The sequence below is a fragment of the Aristolochia californica genome, unplaced genomic scaffold, assembly GCF_029961685.1.
Source record: "Aristolochia californica isolate CCGP_79_NKW_82.1479 unplaced genomic scaffold, dmAriCali1.0.hap1 SCAF_16, whole genome shotgun sequence".
Lineage (NCBI taxonomy): Eukaryota > Viridiplantae > Streptophyta > Magnoliopsida > Piperales > Aristolochiaceae > Aristolochia > Aristolochia californica.
The window spans coordinates 93,085-118,359 of NW_027181837.1; the positions used below are offsets into that span (position 1 = coordinate 93,085).

Genomic DNA, 25,275 nt, shown 5'->3' on the forward strand with positions numbered 1-25,275 from the left:
TCTAGACAGGTGAGACCTTATCTCTCAGTTCAAGATGTGAATGGTAGATTGATCCCAATTTGGTGTCCGATCGGGATGATATGGACATTCCCAGATTGGATCTCAATGCCAACGCCATGGCATTTTTTGCACAGAGCTTTGAGCAATTTTTTGATTGATTTAGTTTCGTTTTATAGTTTTGCTAAGGATATATGGAGATAAAAGTTGAATATAATTATTTTAGGGACAGTAAGGGTACCTCTTTCTCACTACGACGGCTTATCTTGACACTTATCCTTGATTAGTGATATCATCTCAGATAGAAATGACAAATTTGAGAGTGGGAGTAATGAGGAACCAGATTTGGAGGAATTGTTAAAAATTACGAGATGGACTTAGGATCGCCCACCAAAGAAAACCATATACGGCTATCTAGATTAGAAGAGGAGATGGAATCTTTGAGAAGAGAAAATTTATTAAAATTAGAAGAGCCTTATTAAGAGGGAAAATGATAGATTCAAAGTGCTTTATTCATTGTGTGTTTGCGTCCGTGTGTACTCTGATTATTTGTACGTGAATATTAATTATTAATTTTATATTGCACATACAAATATTTGAGAATGCAAAACACACAAGTAGGATTAAGATAAAATTAACTAATAGATATAAAAATTCGAAATTTACAAAATAAAAAATATATATAATTACACAACTACCCCTTTGTAATTTTAAATTTTCTCTTTATAACTAAAAGAACTGCCCCTGTCGCTCTCTCTCTCGGAGTTTGTAATAGAAAAAAGTACCCTTTCATTTGAGTATTACTTTTACTGAAATGTCGCAAAGTCCAAAAGCAATCGCAGTTGACAGTTGCTCCACGTGCACGTCACTTTTAATGAAAAGGCACGCGATGCTTTACAGCTAGACTTCCCTTTTTTCTAAACAAAAAATATCACTCACATGTCACAAGAACAACAACAAAAATTATAAAGAACAACTCTCTTCCTCTGTACATTCATGGCTTCCTCAAAAAACATCACCATTTTCTTCACCTTCCACTTCCTCCCCCTTCCCCATTCTTCTTTAGTTAGTTCTCCCAAGAATCAAAACAAAACCAAACAAAAACGAATCCTACTAACTCCTCCTAACCACGCCAACATCAAACAAATTCACTGGACCAAAGGAAAAATAAATTTGAATTTTTGATTTCTAAATGCCGTGCACATTCACATTCACATTCACAGAGGCTGCTTACTACAATTCCAGCTGATGACACAGTTCTTTCCTCAGCTTCTGGGAGAACAGTTTGCACGCATCTACGCTTAGATCTATTGCCGCTGCAAGAGCCACGAACGCCGCTGCATCCTCTCGGCAACCGACATGCTGGACCCCGATCTCCACCACCGGCCGGCTGCATTTCCCCTCCCCTTCAACGGTGGAAGACATCACGAACCCTCTATATGCACAGTATGGCCACAACCCGTACCCGTAGTCCCCACTGCTGCGAGGGCTACACGCCGGCGATGGTCCTGCCGGCGTCGAACACCTCCCCAAATCGATACAGAACTTCCCGCCCTTGCTGGTGGAGAGACTGGACTCTGCCAGGAGAATACCGGAACTGGACATGTCTGGTAGGAGGAGCTCGAAGCGGTAACCTAGAGCTTCGCCCCCGCGCTCACGCCATGCCTCCAGGCGGCCCCACGGCTTCAGTGTGCCATCCCCCCCTGGTCGGAGAATTAGCCACGCGCCTGGATTGGCACGAGAGACGCGATCCGAGTTCGGGGACGCCACAAATGGGGTGACCATGGAAGCCGTGGCCACACGGGAGCCTGAGAGGTCGTGGACAGTGATGGACCAGCCTTTGCGTTCTTTAGCCGGGCGCTCTCTCTCGCTTCCCAGAGAACTCAACCAGCTTCTTGAGCAGCTCGGATCAGATTGCGTGCTTCTGTCATAAGAATTAATCAAATTATTTCAAAGATTAAGTAGGATTCGAGCACAAAACCAGGCCGTTTCAAGCACACATCAAATAAAAATGAAGCTAGACAAATAGCTGATGGAAGGTAAAACAACAAAACTCAGTAGAAGGAACAAGTTCAAGAAAATTTGGGAAGAATTTCTTAGCTCATGCAACAAAACAATACGAGTGAAAAAGACTTCGAGCAAACTCCCCGAAATTAGGAATAGTGAAAGACATACTCGATATTCACGAAAAGAAGACAGGACATTAGGGTACGAGATATTCATGACAGCAGAAAATTCAGTTGAATTGATATCTGAAATTAAGCATAAAAAAATAAGAAGTAGAAGAAGTAGAGAATTTTTAACCGAGATGGAGAATTCAATAACAAGAGCTGATCGTCAAAGACAAAAAGAAAAATCAAAGACAATTACTGGAGAAAAAAAACTAACCTGGATCTGTTATTCCATTCGCCAGAATTTCGAAGACTGAACTTGCACGTAAAAACCGGCTGCCTCAGATTCCCCTGAATCTGAAACACCTGTGGGCTGCACTCCGGCTCTCCATCAAATTCAAACACGAACCTCGGATCCGGCTCCGCCCTCACACTCAAGTACATCTGCGCAGACGATCCTTTGGCACCTTTCCCAATTGAAATCCAGCCGTTGTGAAATTTTACAGCCTTCGACTCCGTCCCCGTAAGATCCAAGGGTAACGAAACCTTTCCCAAAAGCTTTCCCGAATTAACACCGCAAGTCGTACCCCTTCTGCCAGTATAGATCTCAATCTTCAAACACGTCTTCCCGGCAAAAATCGATTTGACGGCCAACTTATCCACATCCGACTTGGAAAGATGAAAAGTAGCAGCCAATGTGTGGGGGTTACCGTCGGGGTAAGCGGTCTCCGGCGGAATGAGCGGGACTACAGAGGTCTGGTATGGGAAATTCTTAAGGCGGATTTTGCAATAACATGGAGAGGTAGAAGGGTGCACACCGGACCGAACAGGCTTAACAGCAACAGGTATCTTGACAGCGAGGTTTCCAACAAGAAGACGAACAAAAGGGCAAGGATCCATGGTGGGAGAAGGCCCCTCCGGCAAACCGTTGGGGTAGAAACACAAGTTTCGATCAGAGAGATTGAGGAGAGGCGGAGGTTTTAAGAGAGGGCCGCCATGGAAGATCTGCAAGGAGGAGAGAATGGACAGGTAAGAATCATGTCATGGGGAAGCGTGAGGAGCTGAGCTGGTGCGCAACGCGCACACGTACGAGGCCAACGTGAATCGATCGGTCCCTGATCTGGCGTCTGCAGCCACAGCTGCTGCTGCTTCTGATTTCTCACTTTTGACTTTCTTTAATCGGATCCTCCTCACTAGGCTTTTTTATTAACATCTGTTTGTAGTATTTATTTTAAAATTTAAAGAGGAAGGAAGAGTACGGAAGCGTTAAAGGGCGGAGTGGTGGAAGACAGCTGTGGACAGGCTGTCGTTAATGGATTTAGCAGTCGAGGGGGAAGAGTTGACGCGACCGGCCTATCCACACCCCGCCACAAGGACACTGACGATTAAATGGCAGTTATGTCCTCCTTTTTCGCCTATTTTCAGTCCAATTCCCTCTCCCCCACTCCCGCTTCCCTCGCTTCAATTTTTACTTCACCAGATCCGGATCTCAGACTTGGACCCACAAGTGGGTCCGCGTCGCTCTCACGCAGCTGGAAGCCAGGGTGGCGCCTCGTCGATGCGCCCACAGGAGAATTGAGGAACACCACATCAGCCGTGACTTTTTCTCTCTGTTGTTTCAATATAAAAAGGGCTGAGAAACAGAAAAAGTCCGTGAAGCGGGCCCCGGCTGAGACACTTTTACTTTTTCCTTTCAGATTGAAGCGATCCATCCATTATAGCCATTATTTTGTATTATTTATAATAATTAATAAAATAAGAAATATTCTATTTTGATTAAATTAAAAAATGGGTACACCAAACTTTGATGAGTTTGGTACTTAATTGCTTTTTCTAGTAGTAAATTTAAATATTAAAATTTACTACGAATTTGTAATTTACAACAAAATGGTATCTTTTAAGAATTAGAAAAATTATATATCAAAATGGAAAGTGGGAACGGGAGTGGGACCTATTTTACATAGGGTCAATGTAGGGCCCCTTAAAAAGTGATTACATAGATCATATCAGCTTCTGTTGCCAAATTCTCTGCAAGAAGAAGAAGAAGCCTTTGGTTCCGTCGGACACCAGAAACAAGGAAAAGAAAACAATGACTAGTGTCTCACGAACTCACAATAGTTTGTTTTTTCCGTCGGGCTCATACTGTGAAAGCAAACGTTGGAAACCAGATGTTGGAGAGTAGCTTATTTGGAGGAGTATCTCGTAGCTGTTCCAAACGTGGTGGACGAAAGTTCCCTGGACGAGACCAGCAGATTGAGGAAAACGATAAAAGCAACCTGTGGAAATGTTCACAGAAAGCAAGACACAGAAGAAGAACGACGGGCAAGAATTAGGTAATGGGAGCTCTCTTTAAGAGCCACCAAACCCCAAATGTCTTTCTGGAGTTGGATCTTCGAACTTCCAAGGAGATTTTAATGATCAAAGCCCTATACTTGCTATTAACAATTAGATAAAAACAACAAAAAAAGGAAATTTCTAGTTGTAAATTTGTTCCATCGGCTAAAACCCATTAAAGGGATTTACTAGTTAATTTTTTGTTTGTTAAATTGTAGTTTTTTTTTTTTATTATTTATCTCCGTTTATTTGAAGTTGTTTTAGTAATGAAAACCTGCGGGTTCAATACCTACTCTAAATAACTATTGGAAATACCAAATCTAAGAGAGATATTCAAAACTTGCCCTCAAGACTTTAGATACAAGTAGCAATTTCCCTTGATTTTGTGCATCCATCCAGATGGACCATGATGGCGAGATGGTTATACTTTTCCACAAGATTAGCACACAGAATGGGAGACTTTATGGTAGAAGCTTCTGGTGGAAACAAGAGCCAAACTACGATAAACATTAAAAAGCTTATATTAATCAAAAGCAACTATTATGATCAATGTTAGCTGAAAAAGGTTGGAGAAAAAATTGCAACTAATCCTCTAGCAAATTCCTGTCCACGGCCTTTCAGCACCTCCATTTTTTTGCCATTCTTTGTTGTAGTTATTTGCCAAATTTCAATATTAAAACGTCATTAAAGTATAATTTGGCAAGCTACAAATTAGGCTACCACCTACTGAAGATTGGTCAACAGATAACTTACAGATAAGAAAAGGGTAGAAGAAACCGTTTGGAGGATTTTATGGGGGCTTTGCAGGATTAAATTAAGGATTTGAGAAATTGGACTATTGTACAGGATAAGAAAGGTCATGTAGTTGCTGCTGATCAACCTTCGATGGTGTCCCAGTGAGGGCACATTGAGCGGTGCTGGTCTTTGGGAATGCTATGACATCTCTGATAGAACTGGCACCCACCAGAAGCATCACGAGACGGTCCAATCCATAAGCTATTCCACCTGTGTAAATGGACAAATGAGTTAACAGAAAGGGTATTTGTTTTTGTCCATCAATGATTCAGCTGCCTTTACTAAAGATGACTGCAAGCAAAGCAATAGACTTATAAACTGGAGACAAAATTTACAAGAATTTTCAAAATCTTCGGTCACACATGATTAAGAAAATCTGTCGTTCTGAAGAGGAACAAAAGTGAAGTAACAAGAGAAATTACTTTGTACATAACATAAAAGATTAGATTCCCATTTCACCACTTGGCACCATCAAATTCAACCATTCAATGTGTAAAAACACTAAAGCCACACAAGTCCCTCAAATCCTTGAGTATCCAGCGATTTGGAATCACAGATCATGTAGGTCCTACATAGATCACTCACTAAGTCCTAACTATATGTAATTTTGGGTAAGAAAAATGGTAGTGGAGAGTCAAAAGCTCCTTCAAAAATATTGCAGCCTACCCTGTCAAAATTGGAACTTCAAATTTCTGGTTCCAAATACACTACTTATATAAAAAACGTATCTGTGTAGCACTCTCTTCTTTTATTGGTTTTGTTCCTGCTGATTGGTAATATTTCCAATAATCAGGCTGGTCCTCTAGGAGTGAGGGTTTGTTATTGGATGAATATTAACACAGCACAAACTAAGATTTGAAAGTTTCATAAATTAACTTGTAGATCTAGGAAGATTTGAAGGGAAAAGTAGGTTTTCTCAGTGAAACCCCCAGCATAACCAGAAAGTCTTGTAAAGCTATGAATTTTGACTTTTATAGAATTCCTAGTAATGTCTACTTGAAATAGTTAGATTAATAACTTAATGGGTTCAAGTAACTAATGTTATTCAGACCCATTGAGCTTTTTAAAACACAATAAACCCACTTCTACTCAAAGTAACCTACAGAATAAAAAACATATAGAAATTCAAGGCCAATGGGCTTTATTAACTACTAATACATCTTAATTTTTCCTTTCACCCAATCCACCACCTCTTCATAAGCTATAGCTATCTCCTCTACATTAATCCCCTCCGCTCGAACAGACTCACCCTATAGTTGGATTCATTTGGCATACAATACTTCCAGAGATTTAGAAATGTCAACAACATAAGCATTGTCATTGGCTGTTGATGTGTAGTAGGCAGAATCCCCTTGCACGGATACACCATCACCTCACCACCAACACCAAATAGCTTCACTCTCCTATGCTGATCAGTGGCATTAGATTTTTAAAACAATTGGCTTCTTGACTTCAGCTTGCCAGCAAGATGCTCTACAGCCACAATATAGACCGGTAATTTAGGAAAGGGAACAAAGTCTAATGTGTCTAAGTGTGCCATCATCATAATCTCGAAAGGCAACTTCCCAGAAGCACTCATCTTGTGATTAAACCAAATCCCACTAGTTTGGTTTGCTCCCAAAAATGGAACTGATCAAATTACCAAGAGAACAACTCACGACCTGTCTTTGGCCATCAGTTTGCAGACGATAGATACTGCTATATAGAAGTCTGTCTCAAACCTCCCATAAAATCCTCCAAAAGTCACTTAAAAAGTTAGTGTCCCTATTATAGAAGGAGATTCAAAAGTCATCATTGACTAGTGTTCAAAAGTTGTTGATCCTCCTTGGCGCCATTGGACAATTTTTCATCAGATTATTAAAATTGTTTCTTATTTTAATTGCTCTTGGTCTCAAGTGCCTAAATCAGCAAATCATAGTGTTGATTCCTTGGCTCCTTTAGCTTGTTTCTTGTTGCTCTCTATCAATAAATCATTTCATTCAAAAAAAAAAAAAATAAGATATCTGAAATGAAAGGGAGTTATTGACAAAATTGAGCTATTCACCTCATAATCTCTACTCTATAACCAACCTCTTTTGTCTCCTTTCTTCTCCATACCTATTCATCTTCTTCTCTCTATTGTTAACTCTTCCCTCTGATTTCTCTTTATTTTTCTTTTTTTTTTATCACTATAAAAAAGAAATTGTCATACTGATAATACATTTTGAAACCCTGAAAGATAGATAGCATTTTTTCTCTTTTGAAATGGAAAAGATAGATATCATATTGGGCATTAGATCAGAGGAATAAGAAAAATTAGGAAAAGACAGAAGAAGCGAAATATAAGTTGGAAAGAGGTGTACTACTTTTTCTCACTTCTTGTAAAATACATTGGCAAGCCAAAAATAAAAAAAGGGAATTATCCTGCAATGTTGGAAAGAGGCCAAGCTGATGCCAATCAATTTAAACTGTATTTCTCAAGAATTTGCATAACTTTAGGTGATAAGAGAATTCGCAACTATCACCTGTAAACCTTGTCTGTCAAAAACACCAGAAGTAAAATATTCTCTTTGGAATTTCTTTAAACAGATGATTATCTCTCACTTTTTGTCTAACTTAACTGGGCTTTCTGCTGTAAATGCCAAGATAATAATGAGAATTTCATCAGGATAGTATACATACCATGTGGAGGAGCTCCCATGTCAAGAGCCTCCAGAAGATAACCAAACTTTTCTTCAGCCTGCATTAACAGTATGTTGCTTCAGCTTTGTGTGTTAATAAAAACATGATAATAAATGGAGAAAAAAATGGATAAGAAAAAGCGGAAGTGACAAGACTGCAAAACCTACAAAAGCATCAAAAATAGAAACACGGACCACAGAGAACATGATGTACAGACAAATTCAGAGTTGACAGTGTTGACTGCTGATATCAAGCAAACAAGAACGTTATCTGAAATACTGCTATCACTTAACTTTTTGTATAAATTATTAAAAAGAGAGTAAAGTTCAAAAAAAACCTAGCTAGGTGGGCCTTCCTCCACAACAAGGTGTTGGAGCGAAATACCCAACTTAGCCTGAATGTCTGCCAAATGATTGGCAGAACGAGGAATATGCTTCCAATTACAATTTAAAAAAGAAATTAAATTACAAATATCTGAATACATATCCCAATAACGCCACGGAGGTCAGGTAGACTTTGCACACCAATCAATGACCATCCCCCCTTTGATGCAGAGGGGACCCGTGAACCAGCTTGTAAAGATTTGAATCCCGTTAAGCAGTCTAGAGAATTCTGTTGTGGTGGAGTCGGAGACTCCAACTGGCCCAGCGAAGGAGAAGAGGACAGTTGTTTGCATCATGGATAACTTCTCCATAGCCCGCAGGACCCGGGCAGCCAAGAGCATTCCCATCGAAGTTTAGCTTGTAGTGACCCGTTGGTGGACGGGCCCAGATAGCCATAATCGGAGGGTGGGAAGGCTGAGACAGCCCAGCAACCAGCTGTCAGTTTCCTCTGAGATTGGAGCTGCTGAAACTTCTGAACTCTTTTTCGGTCAGTAGCCAAGTTGTTACGTGGCCCGTAATGTTATCAATCAATATTTCAGAAGGGGAAGATTTAAAATTGAATTTTCTCCTATTTCTTTCCTTCCATAATCCTCATATGATATGCCCAATGCAACATGAGAGAAGCATCTTTCCAAGCTTTGGGAATCTAGGACTAGTGATTGAGAGGATAGTCGATGACAGATTTTGAGAGGTGCAATACTGAAACCCAATTTTATTTAAGAAGGTGGTCCAGATAGTATGGGCATAATGGCAAGATAAGACCCACACCCAATTAAAGAATCTGTGGTGAGGATTTTATTTCTACAAGCGCTCCAGATAAAAAAATTTGTACATGGCGGGGCAAGTAGTGTCCAGGTGAAGGTTGCAGGGTGATTGGACTGCTTTGAAAAGGGGTTATTAAGGAAGTTGTAAGCTTATACGGTTGAGAAGGTACCTTTTGTACAAGGGGGCCAGATCAATGTATCAGGTTAATCCGGGGTTTAGCCGTAGAGAAGCTCCAGAGGAGATTAGACGCCAGAATGGCTTCAGAATTCGAGAGAGCTCTTCAGAGGTTCAAATTCCAGCCCCCGATTTCAGACCACATATCTGAGATAGAAGCATCAACATTTCTTGTCAGGGTTGAGATAGACTCATAGCTGTTGTTGAGGCTGCATCGTCCAATCCACCAATCGGACCAAAATTTAGAGAAGGCCCCATTACCGACGTAGCATTTAACAGCTTTCTTGAAATAAGAAGTAACATGATTATTTTTTTCCATACAAGAGATAGTCGGTAGTGTCTTCCCCCCCAGTCCACCAACCCAGATGTTTGTTGGCTTTGGAAGCTACTAAAGCTCTCCAAATCAGTTCAAGGAAGAGATTGAATTTCCAGATCCATTTTAGGAGGAGAGCAGAATTCGTAGTGGTTGTATCACGGATACCAAGTCCGCTAAGGTGTTTAGGTTTGCATACCTCTTCCCATTTCACCAAGTAATACTTTTTCTCACCATTTGGCCCTCCCCACATAAATCTTCTTTTGATGAGATCTATTTTGTCTCTAATTGAGGCGGAGCACCGGAACATTGATAGAAAGTATTCAGGGATTCCATAAAGGCAGGGCTTTAGTGTGGCTGATACTAGATTGATCAAGTTTGCAATAGGTAGCATGAACTGAAAACAGTTCCAAGCACCCCAAAATGTTTTGTCCTGACCTGTAACTCTATAGCACAACGATTGTAACAGTGACCAAAATCTCTGAAGATCATTGGAATCAAAATTGTATGTCATCAATCTGTGTAGATTCGTTTCATCCACTATCAATGTCCAGAGTCTTTAACCATGATTTCCATGTGAGATAAGTCAGAATAAAGATGTGGAATTTCCAGGGTGAGAGGCTTATTTCCAATCCACCAATCATGCCAAAAGTTTATGAACTCACCAGGTCTGACTCTAAATCTTATAAATTTCTGGAATGTTGTAAACCTGAACAAGTAGCACCCCAAATAAATGACCCATCTGAGGGAATAACCGGTGAAGGAAACCAACAATTTTCATCAAAGTGATATTTTGCATATACTATTTTCCTTCAGAGGCTCTGCTTTTCACAACCAAATCTCCATAACCACTTAAACAGAAAGGTATGTATCAGTGTTCTAATTTTTCGAATTCCCAAGCCCCACATTTCTTTTGGAAGGTAAACATCATCGCACATCACTAGTTCACTCGAACGAGCCATCCAAAGAAATTTTTTTCCAAGGATTCGAGTTTTAAAAACTCTTTACTTCCATTTCCAGCTTTTGTAGCAATAAAACAAAAAAAAAAAAAAAAAATGGATTCGAGTTTTATAGCTACAAAAGGTAGACATGGAAGTAAAGAGAGATGGTAATAGAGCATTACCCACAAGAGTGGCTATGATTAAAGTAATGAGGCTGCAAAAGGACAACATTTTACCATTCCAAACCAACAACCTTTTTTCAAACTTTTCAATGACTGGGTCGCAATGGGATTTCAGAACTCTACCATAAAACCTGAATGGAAGCTTCATCTTTAGGGAGACTCCACATGCGTCATCAGCTGTTGGGAGCAAAGATCACCCCTTGGCGCTGATGGCAGCAGTTTTTTTTTAAATTCAGGACTTGTCTAGAAATGTTTTTGTAAGTGGTCTCATATTCATAGGCCTACTTATAGTGTTGCTAACTCTTTAGCCCCATAGCAGGTTTCCCTTTGATCCTTCATATTGGAAGAGATCCCCCTTTGTAATGATCCTGTTTGGCTTGGAGCTTTAATGAAAAAGCACCTTTTTCTTTAAAAAAAAAAAAAAGAGTTTTATGAAAAACATTTACAAAAATTTCTATGGGTATTCCTGTTCCTTTTCACAAAAAAGAACAAAAGAAGAGAGAGAAGCGAGAAGCAATTAACCCTAAATTATTTCATTTCAAGATATTGTATGAATGTGCAAATAGAAAGCACATGTCAAAAACATACTAGATAAAACTGATGGAAGGAAATCTAAGCATATATTGCATAGCATCAACAGATCATGAAGAATCATTATAGTGGGGAGAAAGCCCTTTTACATGCTAAGTAAATCAACTTGCTGAAGTTAATATAAAGAAATAATTAGTAAAGAAATTCACCATTTTGGGTGTGATACCAACAATATCCAGGACCTTTTCTTGAATGTCACGCTTATATATTCTCAAACTTCCACCACCAATCTGGTTCAGAACAAAAATTGAATGAACTTCATCAGTAAATAATTTGTGCACCCCATGCCAATTTGTGTTAGATATCCAGCCTTTTCACAAACAGGATAACCAACTGCCTCTTTGTTTAAATGGAAAGGAGAGAATGGGATATCTGCATAATAGGGTACATACGGTCCACTAAAACTTATATCATTATATTTCATCATCACTATAGCATGCTCCCATATATGTTAAGAACTTCACATTTGAAACCTCTATCGCACCATCATTTTCAATCTCTGCTCTTTTAAGTGTAGATAGAGTAACATCCTAAGTCCCACAAAGACTATTATCTAGACCCACTACATAAAAAGAAATTGAGGTTGATGAGGATGTAAAGCATAAAATAAATGCAGATGGCTTGAGTGGAGAATTGGTGTCTATATGTTGAATTTTACGCATATAATGGAAAGTGATGGCAAATTTTAGAAGCTTGCCTTCCGACCAACAATCCTAGAACATTAGGCAGTGAGGGAAGCAATGGTTACAGGCGGTGAAGGACCAAAGATGTGGATTGAGACACTTGAATGGGAAAACTTGGAGAAACAAAATGTAAAATGAACCAGTTAGTGAACACTTAGGACTAGCAGAGATAGATGAGAAAATAAGAGAAAGGTATTTTAAGAAGAGTTTTGCCAGCATCGGTTGAAATATAGGGAGGCAGATACACACAATAGAGTGGGTGGGGACTTGAACGAGGGTCACATAGCAAAAAGAGTGAATGATACAGTTCAATGGAGAAGGATTCATGTAGCAGACCCTAATACAGTGGGTATGGCATGCTATGATGAGAGCTGATATGTAAGACAAGTAATCTTGATAAAGGGAACGACAAAATAAGCAGTTTGATTAGGGGTCGATCAAAACAGTTTGATAGAAGAGAAATTGAAATAGACAAGTGAGAAGAAAGCAGGGATAAGAGAAGCACAACTACATAAGCAGTTTAATTAGGGGTTAAATAATGACTTAAGTGAATTACATCCAAAAAGAAAAAATTGCGCATCTTGCCTAAAATGTCAACAAACAGTATCATTTGAAGACAATAAAGATTAAGACTGAACCATTCTAACCTAGACTACAACTTATAGAAAGAGGGGGAACACGAAATGATCAAAATACCTCTTAGTGCAGAATTTTCCAACACCCCACCTCAAACTGGAACATATAAATCTAATAGCCCTAGTTGGTTATAAAATAACACAAATACCCGTTTTCTAAGAGCTTTAGTTAAGAAATCGCCAAGCTAACAGTATGGTGTCACCATTTTGCCACTCATAACTAAGTAGCAGATAATATGCTTGATCTGCTCAAGGAATAGAGGATTGGTTGTAATAAATATGGTAACTCGATTATCGTAGCCCATACCCATAGGATCTTTAATGTCAAATTCAAACTCCACCAAAACTGATTTCATCCACATTAGTTCACACTATCCCGGCCATTGCCTTGTACTCGGCTTCTCCACTGGATCCAGCGACGACTATCTTCTTCTTGCTCTTCTAAGTCATTAAGTTACCTCTAACGAATTTGCAGTAGCCAATAGCTGACCATCTATCCACCTTTGAACATCCACATTTGAAAACCCTTGATCTCTAGATGCCAAGAGACTTGTATAATAACTCCTTACCGAGTACCCCCTTATCTCAAAATCTTGTGAACTGCCTCCAAATGTATTTTTATTAATGTCTCCACTATAATTTAACTTACAACACCCACAACACATAAGATATCTGGCCTACTATAGAAGCTTCCCAAACAACCATTTGTGTGGAGTTCTATCATTTACGACTTTGATCAACATGAAATGCTAGAATTAGTGTCCATAGGCTCTCCATTAGCTTCACTCAAGAAGCCTATTTTCTTGCAACATATTAATAAAGTACTTACGTTCGAATCGGCACTAAAACACTGACGACGAACGTAAAACAAAAAAAATAAATAAATAACATTATCCTAAGCAACCCATCATGATACTTGTTTTTACCTTAGCCTCTTCACATTATGTACAAGAAACCCAAACCAAAATCGAGAGGACATTCCAACGACATACACACACACACACACGCACACACACATACAGAAAGAGAGAGAGAGAGACAGAGAGAGGTGTTATATTGAGAGTACCTCAACTCCATTGTAGACCATGTCATAAGCCATTGCACGAGCATTAGGTAGATCGTTAATGTCTCCAGGGTATGGTGCAGTAAAAGGATGGTGCATGGCCTGCAGAACAATTGAATTGTAGCTTGGTATATGGACAATGTGAGCACATTTTAATTAACTAGATGAATTGTGGTTGTGGTCGCCAAAATGAAGAACAAGAAGAATGGTAAAAATATGCCACTGTAATTGCAGTTGGTGCTCCTCAACTGCTACCCCCTCCCCACGGAGGGAAGGGGGGGCGGGGGGGATGGCACCAGCATGTTTGCCACTGCATTTCTGACCTCATTTCCAACCTCACTTATATATGGTCCCATGTCCCCTGCTCAGCCAATTCTTTGGCAGACGGTCTGGCCAAACGCGGGACCTCCTCCCTTCTTTAGATCGGGAGGCCCCCTTTTACTGAAATTGCTCTCTTTTTTAATATATTATCACCTTTATCAAAAAAATAAAAATATGCCACTGGAGATTAATAGGAAGTCAGCTTCCCATCAAGAACAAGAATATTCACCACAATCCTAATAAAAGTGATTTCATGAATTACCAAATTTCATCAGCCAAATGTAGCTACACTCATTATCTTCTAAACTTCAATTACTATCTTTTCTTTTTTTTTTAAAGCCTCAATTTTCTTTCACAACTCAAATGCCTAAAGAAACAAAGGTCTCACCTCAAGCCTTTGCTCAGACGAGTTCCACTCAAACATGGGAAAATCAGTCACCCAAAGAATTGCATGCGCTGACTACAAATAAGAAAAATGGAATATGCCATCACTAATCAGAAATATTTTCAAGATCCAGTAAAAATAAGAATGAGATCAACAACCACAATTACAAAAGTTGCACAACTTGCAATTCTCAAAAAATAACTAACAGAGAACACAATGAACCACCACATAAGGCTTCCATACTTATAACAACAAGAATTTTTTCAACCAATCATGAAGTCAAGGAGGAAAAGCCAAAGGAGATACAGCATTTTGTAAATTATTCTCTTTCTTTAAAAGATTTTCTCACTATTTTCAAAAAAAAAAATTGGTTACGAATTAGAGAACTAGCATAGCACCCTTGAGCCAGAAAATTGAGACATGATCATGCGAAACAGTAGCTAGAGAAACTTAAGCATGTGCGAGAACGAGATAGAGCAAGAATATGAGTTGAGATAGGGAAAGAGAGAAGTGTTTCTACTTTCTCATAAAAATACCAACTACAGTTAGAATCAGAATTAAACTAAACTACCCCAACTCCCAATTACACCGATAGTAAACTTACTAAATTAAATATAAAGAAACATAAAACACAACTAGGAAACCTGTTGTAAACTCCTCTTCAATCCATCTTCTTCCTTTTTTTTTTAAAATGTTGATGATTTTATTTCAAGAAGAAAAAGAGTACATCAAGGGAGGCCTCCCCTTACAATAAGAGATTGAAGGGAGGGACCCAATTTAGCACAAGAGTCCACAGCCGAATTGGCTAATCTAAGTACATGAGACTAGGAACAAGGGATAAAGGAGACAAGATCCATAATATCAAAAAATAGCTTCCAATGATGCCAAGGAGGGAATGAGGAGGAGCTCCATCCAATGACCACCTGAGAGTCGCCTTCCACAATGAGCGGGCCACTAAAATGATCCTGGAAGATACGAAGGCCATGGAAAAGACCCAAAAGTTCCACCGTGGTCGAGTCAGCAATGTCGAGGGCCCCGAAATAAGAGATAAGAGCAGTGCCGTCAGGATCAAAGATCACACTGCCCAAACCGGCCATCCCAGGATTCCCAAGAGCGTTGCTATCAAAGTTGAGCTTGAAGTGACTGGCGGGGGAGGAGCCCAAACAGCCACCTGAGGGGTGGAGGGGGAGCGGACATCTAAGCAATCACCTTCCAATTGGTGTGCAGAGGGGAACATGAGAGACACTCGGGCTCCTTTCTAGTGCGGATCCAGGCAGAGATGAGGCTCATGGCAATGCAAGAGACTTCATCAGCCATGCGGGAGACACGATCAAATCTCTGAGAGTTCCTCTCCTTCCAGAGGCACCAAGAGATGTGGGCAACACAGGCTGATAAGAGGAGCTTACCCAGGATGGGTAGGCGAGCCTCAGAAGGGTAGTGGCACATAGTGCTCAAATCATGAGGGAGGTAAAGCTAGAGGCCCAAACTATTGAGGAGAGATGTCCAAACCTGCCAGGCAAAAGAGCAATGCAGAAGGATGTGACAAGTAGTTTTTTCCTCCAAACAACAAAAGGGGCAAAGGGGATCCAGGGAGGAGTTGACGCACAGAAGGAGATTGTCAGAAGTAAATATTTTGTTGTAGCAAGCACTCCTCATGAAGAATCTCACCCAAGCAGTGGCGGTCGGGTGGGTGATGGGGGTCCTAGTCTAGCCCATGAGGAGTCTGTAGACCGAGGAAATTGAGAAATAACCACTGTCATCGGGGAGCCATATCATCCGATCAGCCACATGAGCGCAAAGCTTAACTTCGCCAAGGCCATCAATCAAGTCACAAATAGTAATGGCTTTCTCATCAATGAGGTCCCGCCTCAAACGAAGAACCCCGGAGACATTTCCCCAAGCATCGGCAACAAAGAGATCACAGCAAGTGGAGAGCTAGAAAAGCGGGGGGAAGGAGGAAACAAGACGGCCATCACCCGACCATCAATCAATCCAAAAGTTAAGGCTGGAGTCATCACCAACAAAGTAATGGATAGCGGAGTGGAAGACCGGAAATAAGTGGAACATCGATTTCCAAATGGGGGAGAGGTGACGTCCGCTATCATCAGTAATCCATCTAGCCCCGAGAAGCCAAAGCTTGGAAGTTACCATCGGTTTCCAAGAGGCCGTTGAGCTAGAGTTGTGTTTCCAAAACCACTTGAGGAGTGCATATCCCATCTCCTTAGTGCGTTTGATCCCCAAACCACCCAAGGATTTCGGCAAACAAACATCTTCGCAGTTGATTGTTGATGAGGTGATAATGGAACTCATTACTAGTATCACGCCACAGGAATCGCCTCTTGATCATGTCAATGCACTGGCAAACAGAGGCGGGGCAAGGAAGAAACGAAAGAAAGTAGTTGGATATACCAACTAGACAAGAGTTGAGGAGAGTCAATCTGACAACTTTGGGGAGAAGCCTATCTTCCAAGTAGACAGCCACAGCTCGAGTCTCTCAATCACCGGGACCCAAAGCCCATTTGTGGATTGCAATCAATAAAAGGGAGGCCGAGGTAGGAGAAAGGGAGAGTCATGATCGAGCAACTTAAAGTATCTGCCATAAGCTAGAGAAGAGAAGGATCAATATAGATGCCCATATGAGTCGTCTTCCTCCATTTAATCTTTTGACAAGAGGTGATCTCAAAGAGACCAAGAACGGCCTTGATATTGTGGATTTGATCAAGTGTGTCAGTACTAAAGCAAATAGTGTCATCTGCAAACTGGAGCAACGAACTATCAAAATTGCTCTGATCTGAGACAACATCAAGCTTCCCAAGGTTAAGGGCTGAGTAGAACATGGAGGACAACTACTCAGAGATAATATTAAAAAGCAGCAGGAAGAGGGGGTCCCCTTGTCAGATGCCACAGACAGTGCCGTTGAGGAGCAAAGAGTATAAGGCCGATGAGATGCAGCTACGAATCCAAAACCTCCATCGGTCACGAAAACCCATGCATTGCAAGACATGGTCAAGGAGGGACCAACTCACACGGTCAAAGGCTTTTTCAACGTGAGCTTGAGGACGAATCGGGGGAGACCCAACTTGGCGAGGTGATCAATAATCACGTGGGCAGCCATGGCAGAGTCAAGAATGTCTCGGTCACGGATAAAATCACTTTGACCTCTGTGGATGATGGCGGGGAGAACAACCTTGAGAAGATGCACCAAGATGCTGGCAATGATCTTGTATGGACTCGAGACAAGACTTATTGGCCTGAAATCGCGTGGATCCTCAACGTTGGCTTTCTTAGGCACAAGTGCAATAGGGGAAGCACTGACACATTAAAAAGTGATGCCCCGATCATAGAAGTTGTGAACCATGGAGAGAATGTACGTTCTCAAGGTAGGCCAACAAAGTCTATAGAACTCGCCATTATAGCCATCGAGGCCCACGGCTCTATCCTAGGGTAGGCCCATAACAGCATCCTCAACCTCAAGGTCCGAGAAGTGGAGCTCAATAAAGGCTGATCGGGTGGAGATTCCGATCGGGGGCGACGCTTGTTTCTTCTTTGCAATTGCTCCACTTGTAAGACTTGCCTTAGAACTCCACAAAACCAGCTTCTTTCACCCCCTCAAGTTGGATTTTGTAATTTTAGCTAGCAAAAAAAAAAAAAAAATCTTTATCTTTAATCTTCAATCTTCCTTTGCCTTCAATACCTTTGACTGCAAATTCTCTGTCTTCCATTCTCCCCCTTACTTGAATGTCATGGTCACCAAATTTGATCATAATTTCACCACCATTCTTGGAAATCTTCATTGTAGGCTCCTCCCAACACCTCCTTCTTTTGTACTTCTCCACCTACTTCTCCCCCACAAGTTGGGGATCTATGAGACCTATTAGACAAAAAACATCACCCTAGCTAACCACCAAAACCATAATTTATCAAACAATAAAATTAATCTACCAAATATTGACACAAGAACTCAACCCTTTAATGATTTCCTAACTTGTCACAATCCATTGCAGTAACTGAAATCAAAGCCAAGGAAGAAGGACATACTCATTAACTCAGGTTATATGTACTCCTTTCTATAGCAGTAAAAACATGTGTACACCCTCAATTCTTCGGAGAAGGCATGACACAAAGTACTATTGCGAGTAATGGGTGTGTGAGCAATGCTTCGAAGTGATGAAAATCATAACAACCGAAGAAATGCAAAGAAAAATTTTTCTGTGTTCAATCTTCAATCTTCCTTTGCCTTCAATACCTTTGGCTGCAAATTCTCTGTCTTCCATTCTCCCCCTTACTTGAATGTTAAAGTCACCAACTCTTATCAAAATTTCACCACCACTCTTGGAAATCTTCATTGTAGGCTCCTCCCAACACCTCCTTTTGTACTTCTCCACCTACTTCTCCCCCACAAGTTAGGGCTCCATGATACCTATTAGACAAGAAACATCACCCTAGTGAACCAACAAAACCCATACTTTATCAAACAATAAAATTAATCTACCAAATACTGACACAAGAACTTAACCCTTTAATGATTTCGTAACTTATCACAATCCCTTGCAGTAACTGAAATCAAAGCCAAGGAAAAAGGTCATACTCATTAACTCAGGTTCGATGTACTCCTTTCTATAGCAGTAAAAACATGTGTACTCCCTCAATTCTTCGAAGAAGGCATGACAAAAAGTACTATTGCGAGTAATGGGTGTGTGGGCAATGATCCGAAGTGATGAAAATCATAGCAACCGAAGAAATGCAAAGAAAAAATTTCTTTGTGTTCAATCTTCAATCTTCCTTTGCCTTCAATACCTTTGGTTGCAAATTCTCTGTCTTCCATGCTCCCCCTTACTTGAATGTTAAAGTCACCAACTCTGATCAAAATTTCACCACCACTCTTGAAATCTTCATCGTAGGCTCCTCCCAACACCTCCTTCTTTCGTACTTCTCCACCTACTTTTCCCCCACAAGTTGGGGATCCAAGAGACCTATTAGACAAGAAACATCACCCTAGCCAACCACCAAAACCCATACTTTATCAAAGAAGAAAATTGACATCTACCAAATACTGAAGCAAGAACTCAACCCCTTATTAATTCTTGACACAGCCCCATGCAATGACAAAAATCGAAGCCAATGAAGAAGGTCATGCTCATCGACTCTGGTTAGATGTACTCCTTTCTACAACAGCAAAAACATGTGTACACCCTTCAATTCTTCGAAGAAGGCATGACATAAAGTACCATTGTGGGTAATTGGTGTGAGGGCATTGCTCAAAAGTGATGAAAAACGTAGCAACCAAAGAAATGCAAAGAAATTTTTTCTGTCTTCAATCTTCCTTTGCCTTCAATATCTTTTGCTGCAAATTCTTAGTCTTCCATTCTCCCCCTTACTTGAAAGTTATGGTTACCAACTCTGATCAAAACTTCACCAACCAAAATTTCACTGCCACTCTTGGAAATCTTCATTGTAGGCTCCTTCCAACACCTCCTTCCTTTGTATTTCTCCATCTACTTCTCCCCCACAAGTTGGGGATCCATAAGAGCTATGAAAAAGAAACACTATCCCTAGCCAAACAACAAAACCCATACTCTATCAAAGAAAAAAATTCACATCTACCAAAAGAAAATTGACATCTACCAACTACTGACACAAGAACTCAACCCCTTACTGATTTTCTAACTCGCCACGATCCCTTGCAGTGACAGAAATTGAAACAGAGGAAGAAGGTCATGCTCATCGACTCTGGTTAGATGTTCTCCTTTGTACAACAGCAAAAACATGTATACACCCTTCAATCCTTCGGAGAAGGCATGACACAAAATACTATTATGGTAATGGGTCTATGGGCATTGGTTTGAAGTGATGAAAGACATAGCAACCGAAAAAATACTACTTGAGGCTTCACATCTCAAACTTGAATATACATGACTTACCCCATAACCATATGCATACCAAGAGAGAGATTGACCAGATTAACCCACAAAACTTCAAGATTGACCCACCTTAACAACAATAAGGCCAGAGAAAACAAAAAGAACAATTCCGATTATGTTGGACTTAGAGATTGGAATTTGAACACACTCATAACACACTGTCACAGAATTAAACCAAGTATTACAGCATAGAAAAGCTTTATCAGTGCCGTAAAGGAAAGCCTAGACTTTATATCTGACAAGCACCACTCCCTACATACAGAGCTGAGAGACCCAAGAAAACACCTAACAAAATTAATGCTACTGTAAAAGAGAGCTCAGATAGCAAGATAAAATCATACATTAGATAAGGACTACTCTTTGCTTCAAAAACAAACAAAAACAAAAGAAACCTAAACTTAGAGAATTGCTAACAGCATGAGGAAACAAAAAACAGAACCTTAATTCAGCAGCATATAGTGCTGACCAGTCAAATATTGGTGTTTGCCAGAATTGGCCTTGAGAATCACATAACAAATTTATGCAAGAAAGATTATCCTGCATCAGCAATTGAAACGCACACAGGCTGCCAAAGGGAGAACAAACTGAGCAATGAAGATTGTCCTGCATCACCCAACAACAACAAACAGATGCATATGTTGTTGTTGATAACTTCAAGCAACACCAGCAGCTGCTTGGGACAACTGAGGAAAGCCAGCCGCTGTTGTCAGAAGGATGCTAGCAAACAGAGAACAGAGGAGACAAATGCCGGAATATTCTGCGAACAAAAGACTTTAACTCAAGAGGAAAGAAAAATGAAATAGGAAAGCTGCTCCTAAGTTAAAATAAAAGAAGCCATGTGCAATGCAAAAAAGGAGGTCTTCTCAATTAAACAGAGAAAGCCTACCTCAACCAGGACTCACTATTGCAAGAACATGGATAAGGAAAGCAACCAAGAATATAGATTAATTGTCGACAATATTCCTTGCTGGAAGAGGACTCAAAATAGCTCCTATTCAAAATAGATTTACAGTTTTTCACCAGTCTTCAACAACTTCTAACCATGAGAACTAATGTTGAATTTCCCAAACAAGACCAAAACCAACTTCTGAACAGAACAAGACATTTGAATTCTTGTCTCCACATCGAGACCAGTAAAGAAGGCAAAACCAAGCTTTAATTCAGTAACATAGAAGTCACCAAACGTCAATAACTGACCTCTAATGATGAGAAAGAGACAATCTCCACTACCAAACAAAGGCCACCATTTTTTTTTTTTTTTGAAAAATGGGCTGAGGTCCTCAGGGAAAATAATCCCCAACAAAATACAAGGATTTTCAACCCTCGACTTTGCTAAACCATCAGCTAGATGATCAGCTGATCCAAATACATATTGTCAAGAAACATCAATCTCTTCCAATAAGTGCAAAATTTCCTTATAACAACATCTCCGCCTCCAAGCGAGGGTGGCAGATCTAGAAAACCATGAGAGAACCATGAATGAATCTCCCTCAACAATTAAAGGAGCTGCAAACTTTTGAACAGAGTATCTGACACCATGCAAAAGGGCAGTAAGCTTTGATGTAAGTGCATCACTTCTGCCAGTAAACCCAACTAAACCAATTCAATCACACAATCATGATCTTGAAGAACTCCTACAATTTCTGCACACCGAGGGTTACCAACAGAGCTTTCCTAAAAATTCCACTTGTAATAACCAAATGGAGGGCACTCCCATGTAGCTAATTTGGGTAGGGAAGAACTGGTGAAATAAGCTAACTCAGCCCAATTGCACCAGACAACAAATCTGGGATAAGTAGAGAATAGACCAAAAATGGAAGTCTAAGGAAGAATAGAATGAGCCACCTTCTCAATGACACTTCCAATAGAACGATGAACCCCCCCTGGATGTTTGATAATTCCTTTCTTTCCACAATAGCCAAAAAACAACAGCTAGTGAAATGTGCCAAAAAGAAAGCCATCCTTTGAAAAAGGGGCAACAAAAATCTGAGAAATGAAATCTGTAATTAAGAGAGGAAAGCATACAAAAATCCCAAACTTCCTGCATATGAAACTCCAAACATGCTGGGAACAGGCAGTGTAAAAGAATGACATTGGCACATTCCTCCACCTCACTGCTGAACTTACACAAACTAGCCATAAACTGGCCTCTTTTTGTAAGGTCGTCATATGTTAATATTTTTCTATGCATAGCAAACCACATAAAATGGTTATCCTTAGGAGGTGCTTTAGATTTCCAAACAAAAGAAACCTTCGGTCAATGAGAAGTTATTGAAAATCCAGCAATATACTTATAAAAAGCAGTAGAGAAGGAAACTGAACACTCAAAACTCCATATGGGAATATCAATATCATAACCACTCTTAACACACACTGGGTTCATCCATAATCTGAAAAGAAAAGAAATTGGGTCATACAGAAAGAGAACATCAGCAAGCCCAACAGTTCTGTTTGAGCTCAAACTGCCAGATAAGTTTTCTTTGGATCTAATTTTCACGGATAGTAACGCCTTTCAAAGTAAATAAACGTTGCAGAATCTCCAAATATACTGCATGGTGTTTGCAAGTGCAGTGAAAGGTTCACTATCAAAGACAAGAAGTGAAGATAAAAGATAAGCACTAACATCATTGACCAATCCCAGCTGGTCTGCAGTGAACAGTCGAAGCCGGTCAAGGGTCTTATTGACTGATGATGGAAGCCCAACAGCAAACAGGATAAGATCCCCTGGTTCTGCAGATAATACGCTCAACAGCTGCTCTTTATTTTCAGCTCCTAGAGTTGATGCTAATGTTTGAATACCTTCAAGATCTCCTGATATTATTTTCAAACAAATGAAAATAGAAAAAAGCATTCAAATCAAATTTGAAGACAAACTGACAAAGGGCAAACTCTCTACCATCACTAGTGACCTTGAGAAAGGGTAAACCCTTCGCTCCACATTTAATTGCTTCATTGTAGATTTCACCCTTTTTAAGGGCTGTGTTAGAATATCTCTCCACACCAGATGGCACACACAAAGCTTTGATAATCCCCCCACCAGCCAAGGTCTCCGCAAATACCTTGAAAGTGGAGTTGGAGAAGATCTCAGATACCTGGAAACCCACTTACAGAGGTCAGTAGATGCTCAAAGATAAGGGCATAAATTTCATGAACCAAATAGGATGCCAGCTCAATACGGAATAAAATGTTAAGGCCCTATCAGTACCTTTATAGAAATGAATGTTTTCCCCTAGTAGTTACTATTTCCCCACCTATGAAATGACAGAATAAGTCGACTACCACCATGGAGATTCCATGACTTGCATTTGGAGACACAAGATCTTTCCAACATACACGGCATCTCCTTCTCACATATTCAGATCAATAGAACCCCTTCGGAATTGCTTAAACTTTAATGCCAAAAAGATCTTTTCTTTTTTTTTTGAAAAGGTTGCCAAAAAGAATTTCATCTATGTATTACTTTTTTTTTAAAACCATTTCTTTTAAATCTGTATTTTTAAATAAATCATTTGCAAAAGATAAGTTTGCAACACGAAAATTTTGGCATAGATGAGTTGTAAAAACAACAAAGAGCAAGATTCAGATTGAACATAGAGAACATACAGGGATGTGGCAAAAAGACAGTTTGGACATGTCCGATATGATCGTTATCGGGTATAAGACAAGATTTTATGTGATCTAAATCAATAATAGCAACATTCAAAAAAATTGATAATTGCAAGAACTATATAAAGGCCAACAAGGAAATGGATGAAGTTTCCAATACAGAATAGAATAATCAAGCTTAGTGTTAAACTTGGGTTCAGGTTTATCCCAAAATGTCTAGCTATAGATGTTGTTACTGTACCTTGTGACTTTCATTTTGGACAAGGGACTATATTTTCAAAAAATACAGTATTCTATTTGATAATAAGAAAGTAAAACAGAGAGTACTTCTTTCAGCTCCATGCCAAAACGAATATCGGGCCTGTCTGTCCCATAACGGCTTATTGCTTCAGCATATGTAAGTCTTGGAAAGGGGTCAGGCAGTTGGATTCCCTTTATCTCCTCAAATACCTGTCAAAGAACAACTGACTGCATTAGTTCTCTAAAGCATTATCCTATTTTTAAGTAAAACAAGGATTGGGTAAAGATTTAAAAAGAATTCTTGCAAGCAACAAGGGCAAACATGTCTTATCAAATCCTCATTAAGTCTCAACATGTCTTCCATAGGCATGAAAGCCATTTCCATATCTAGTTGCGTGAACTCCGGTTGGCGATCTGCTCTTAGGTCTTCATCTCTAAAACATCTAAAAACAATAAACATAGGGATTAGAATGGTAACACCAATCGAAAAACAATCAGACAGCTATCTTTTTCTTTTTCTTTTTCTTTTTCTTTATATAAAAAAAAATTGAATCAGACAGCATGTCCACCGATTTTTCACGCAGAAAGAGAATTCAAGCCTCTCCTAAACAAGAAAATCAAAACTACATTAGTTGTTCAGTATTACAGCATATTCCCCTTTTTATGCATTACGCTAATTTTAGTTTAAAAAAATAAAGGGAGGAAAAACGTGCATCTAATGAACCCATCAGCCACATCCGAAAACCAAACACTCCTATATGGGATGAGCAAAAGCTACCATATGAGCATCCTCAAAAGCAACCACTAAACCCCATTATGAAGTAACAAAATGCTTTCGCACAACAAAAACTACACCACACAAAATGACTTTGACAATGAATATGGAAATTAGTTCTTTATGAACTCAACCACGGCTGAACTCTCTGGACTGTTTAATGGACTGAAACTATTCAAGCAACGTCTGGCGGGCCCTCTCTGCATAGAAGGCGACTCGAAAATTATTATCAACTGGTGTGCGAAGTCCATTAATCCTCCTTGGCGGCACTGGGTCTGTTTTTTTTATATTTGTAATTTAATTTCTCAATGAAACTGTAACTAGAAATACATTCCTAGATCATCTAATCATTTAGTAGACACTCAGGCTAAATTAGGTGTTTCACTCCAACCCCTTGTT

General features: G+C 39.9%; 2 protein-coding genes across 2 annotated transcripts in view; both read right to left on the reverse strand.

Moving 5' to 3' along the window:
* Positions 1–939: 939 nt before the first annotated feature.
* Positions 940–3,294, reverse strand: LOC137953653 (uncharacterized). Its single transcript, XM_068801110.1, has 2 exons — positions 2,386–3,294; positions 940–1,921 (listed from the first exon to the last, which is right to left on the reverse strand). The coding sequence occupies exons 1-2, from the start codon at positions 3,006–3,008 to the stop codon at positions 1,231–1,233; spliced, it is 1,314 nt and encodes a 437-aa protein (XP_068657211.1). The 5' UTR covers positions 3,009–3,294; the 3' UTR covers positions 940–1,230.
* A 1,646-nt stretch (positions 3,295–4,940) lies between these two features.
* LOC137953168 (aspartate--tRNA ligase, chloroplastic/mitochondrial) overlaps positions 4,941–25,275 on the reverse strand; it is a 33,520-nt gene continuing 13,185 nt past the window's right edge. The window contains exons 7-15 of the mRNA XM_068800424.1: positions 24,424–24,544; positions 24,189–24,311; positions 23,152–23,347; positions 22,879–23,066; positions 14,338–14,409; positions 13,632–13,730; positions 11,397–11,477; positions 7,899–7,956; positions 4,941–5,447 (exon numbers count right to left, since the gene is read on the reverse strand). Coding sequence (XP_068656525.1) covers positions 5,278–5,447; positions 7,899–7,956; positions 11,397–11,477; positions 13,632–13,730; positions 14,338–14,409; positions 22,879–23,066; positions 23,152–23,347; positions 24,189–24,311; positions 24,424–24,544 — 1,108 coding nt within the window. The 3' untranslated portion in view covers positions 4,941–5,277. The remainder of the gene's footprint in view (positions 5,448–7,898; positions 7,957–11,396; positions 11,478–13,631; positions 13,731–14,337; positions 14,410–22,878; positions 23,067–23,151; positions 23,348–24,188; positions 24,312–24,423; positions 24,545–25,275) is intronic.

Excerpts from the sequence above, each read along its gene's own strand:
- LOC137953653 (XM_068801110.1), bottom strand. The coding sequence starts at position 3,008 with ATGGATCCTTGCCCTTTTGTTCGTCTTCTTGTTGGAAACCTCGCTGTC. Across the intron at positions 1,922-2,385 it reads GAATGGAATAACAGATCCAG|AAGCACGCAATCTGATCCGA; the intron begins GTTAGTTTTTTT and ends TTCTTATGACAG.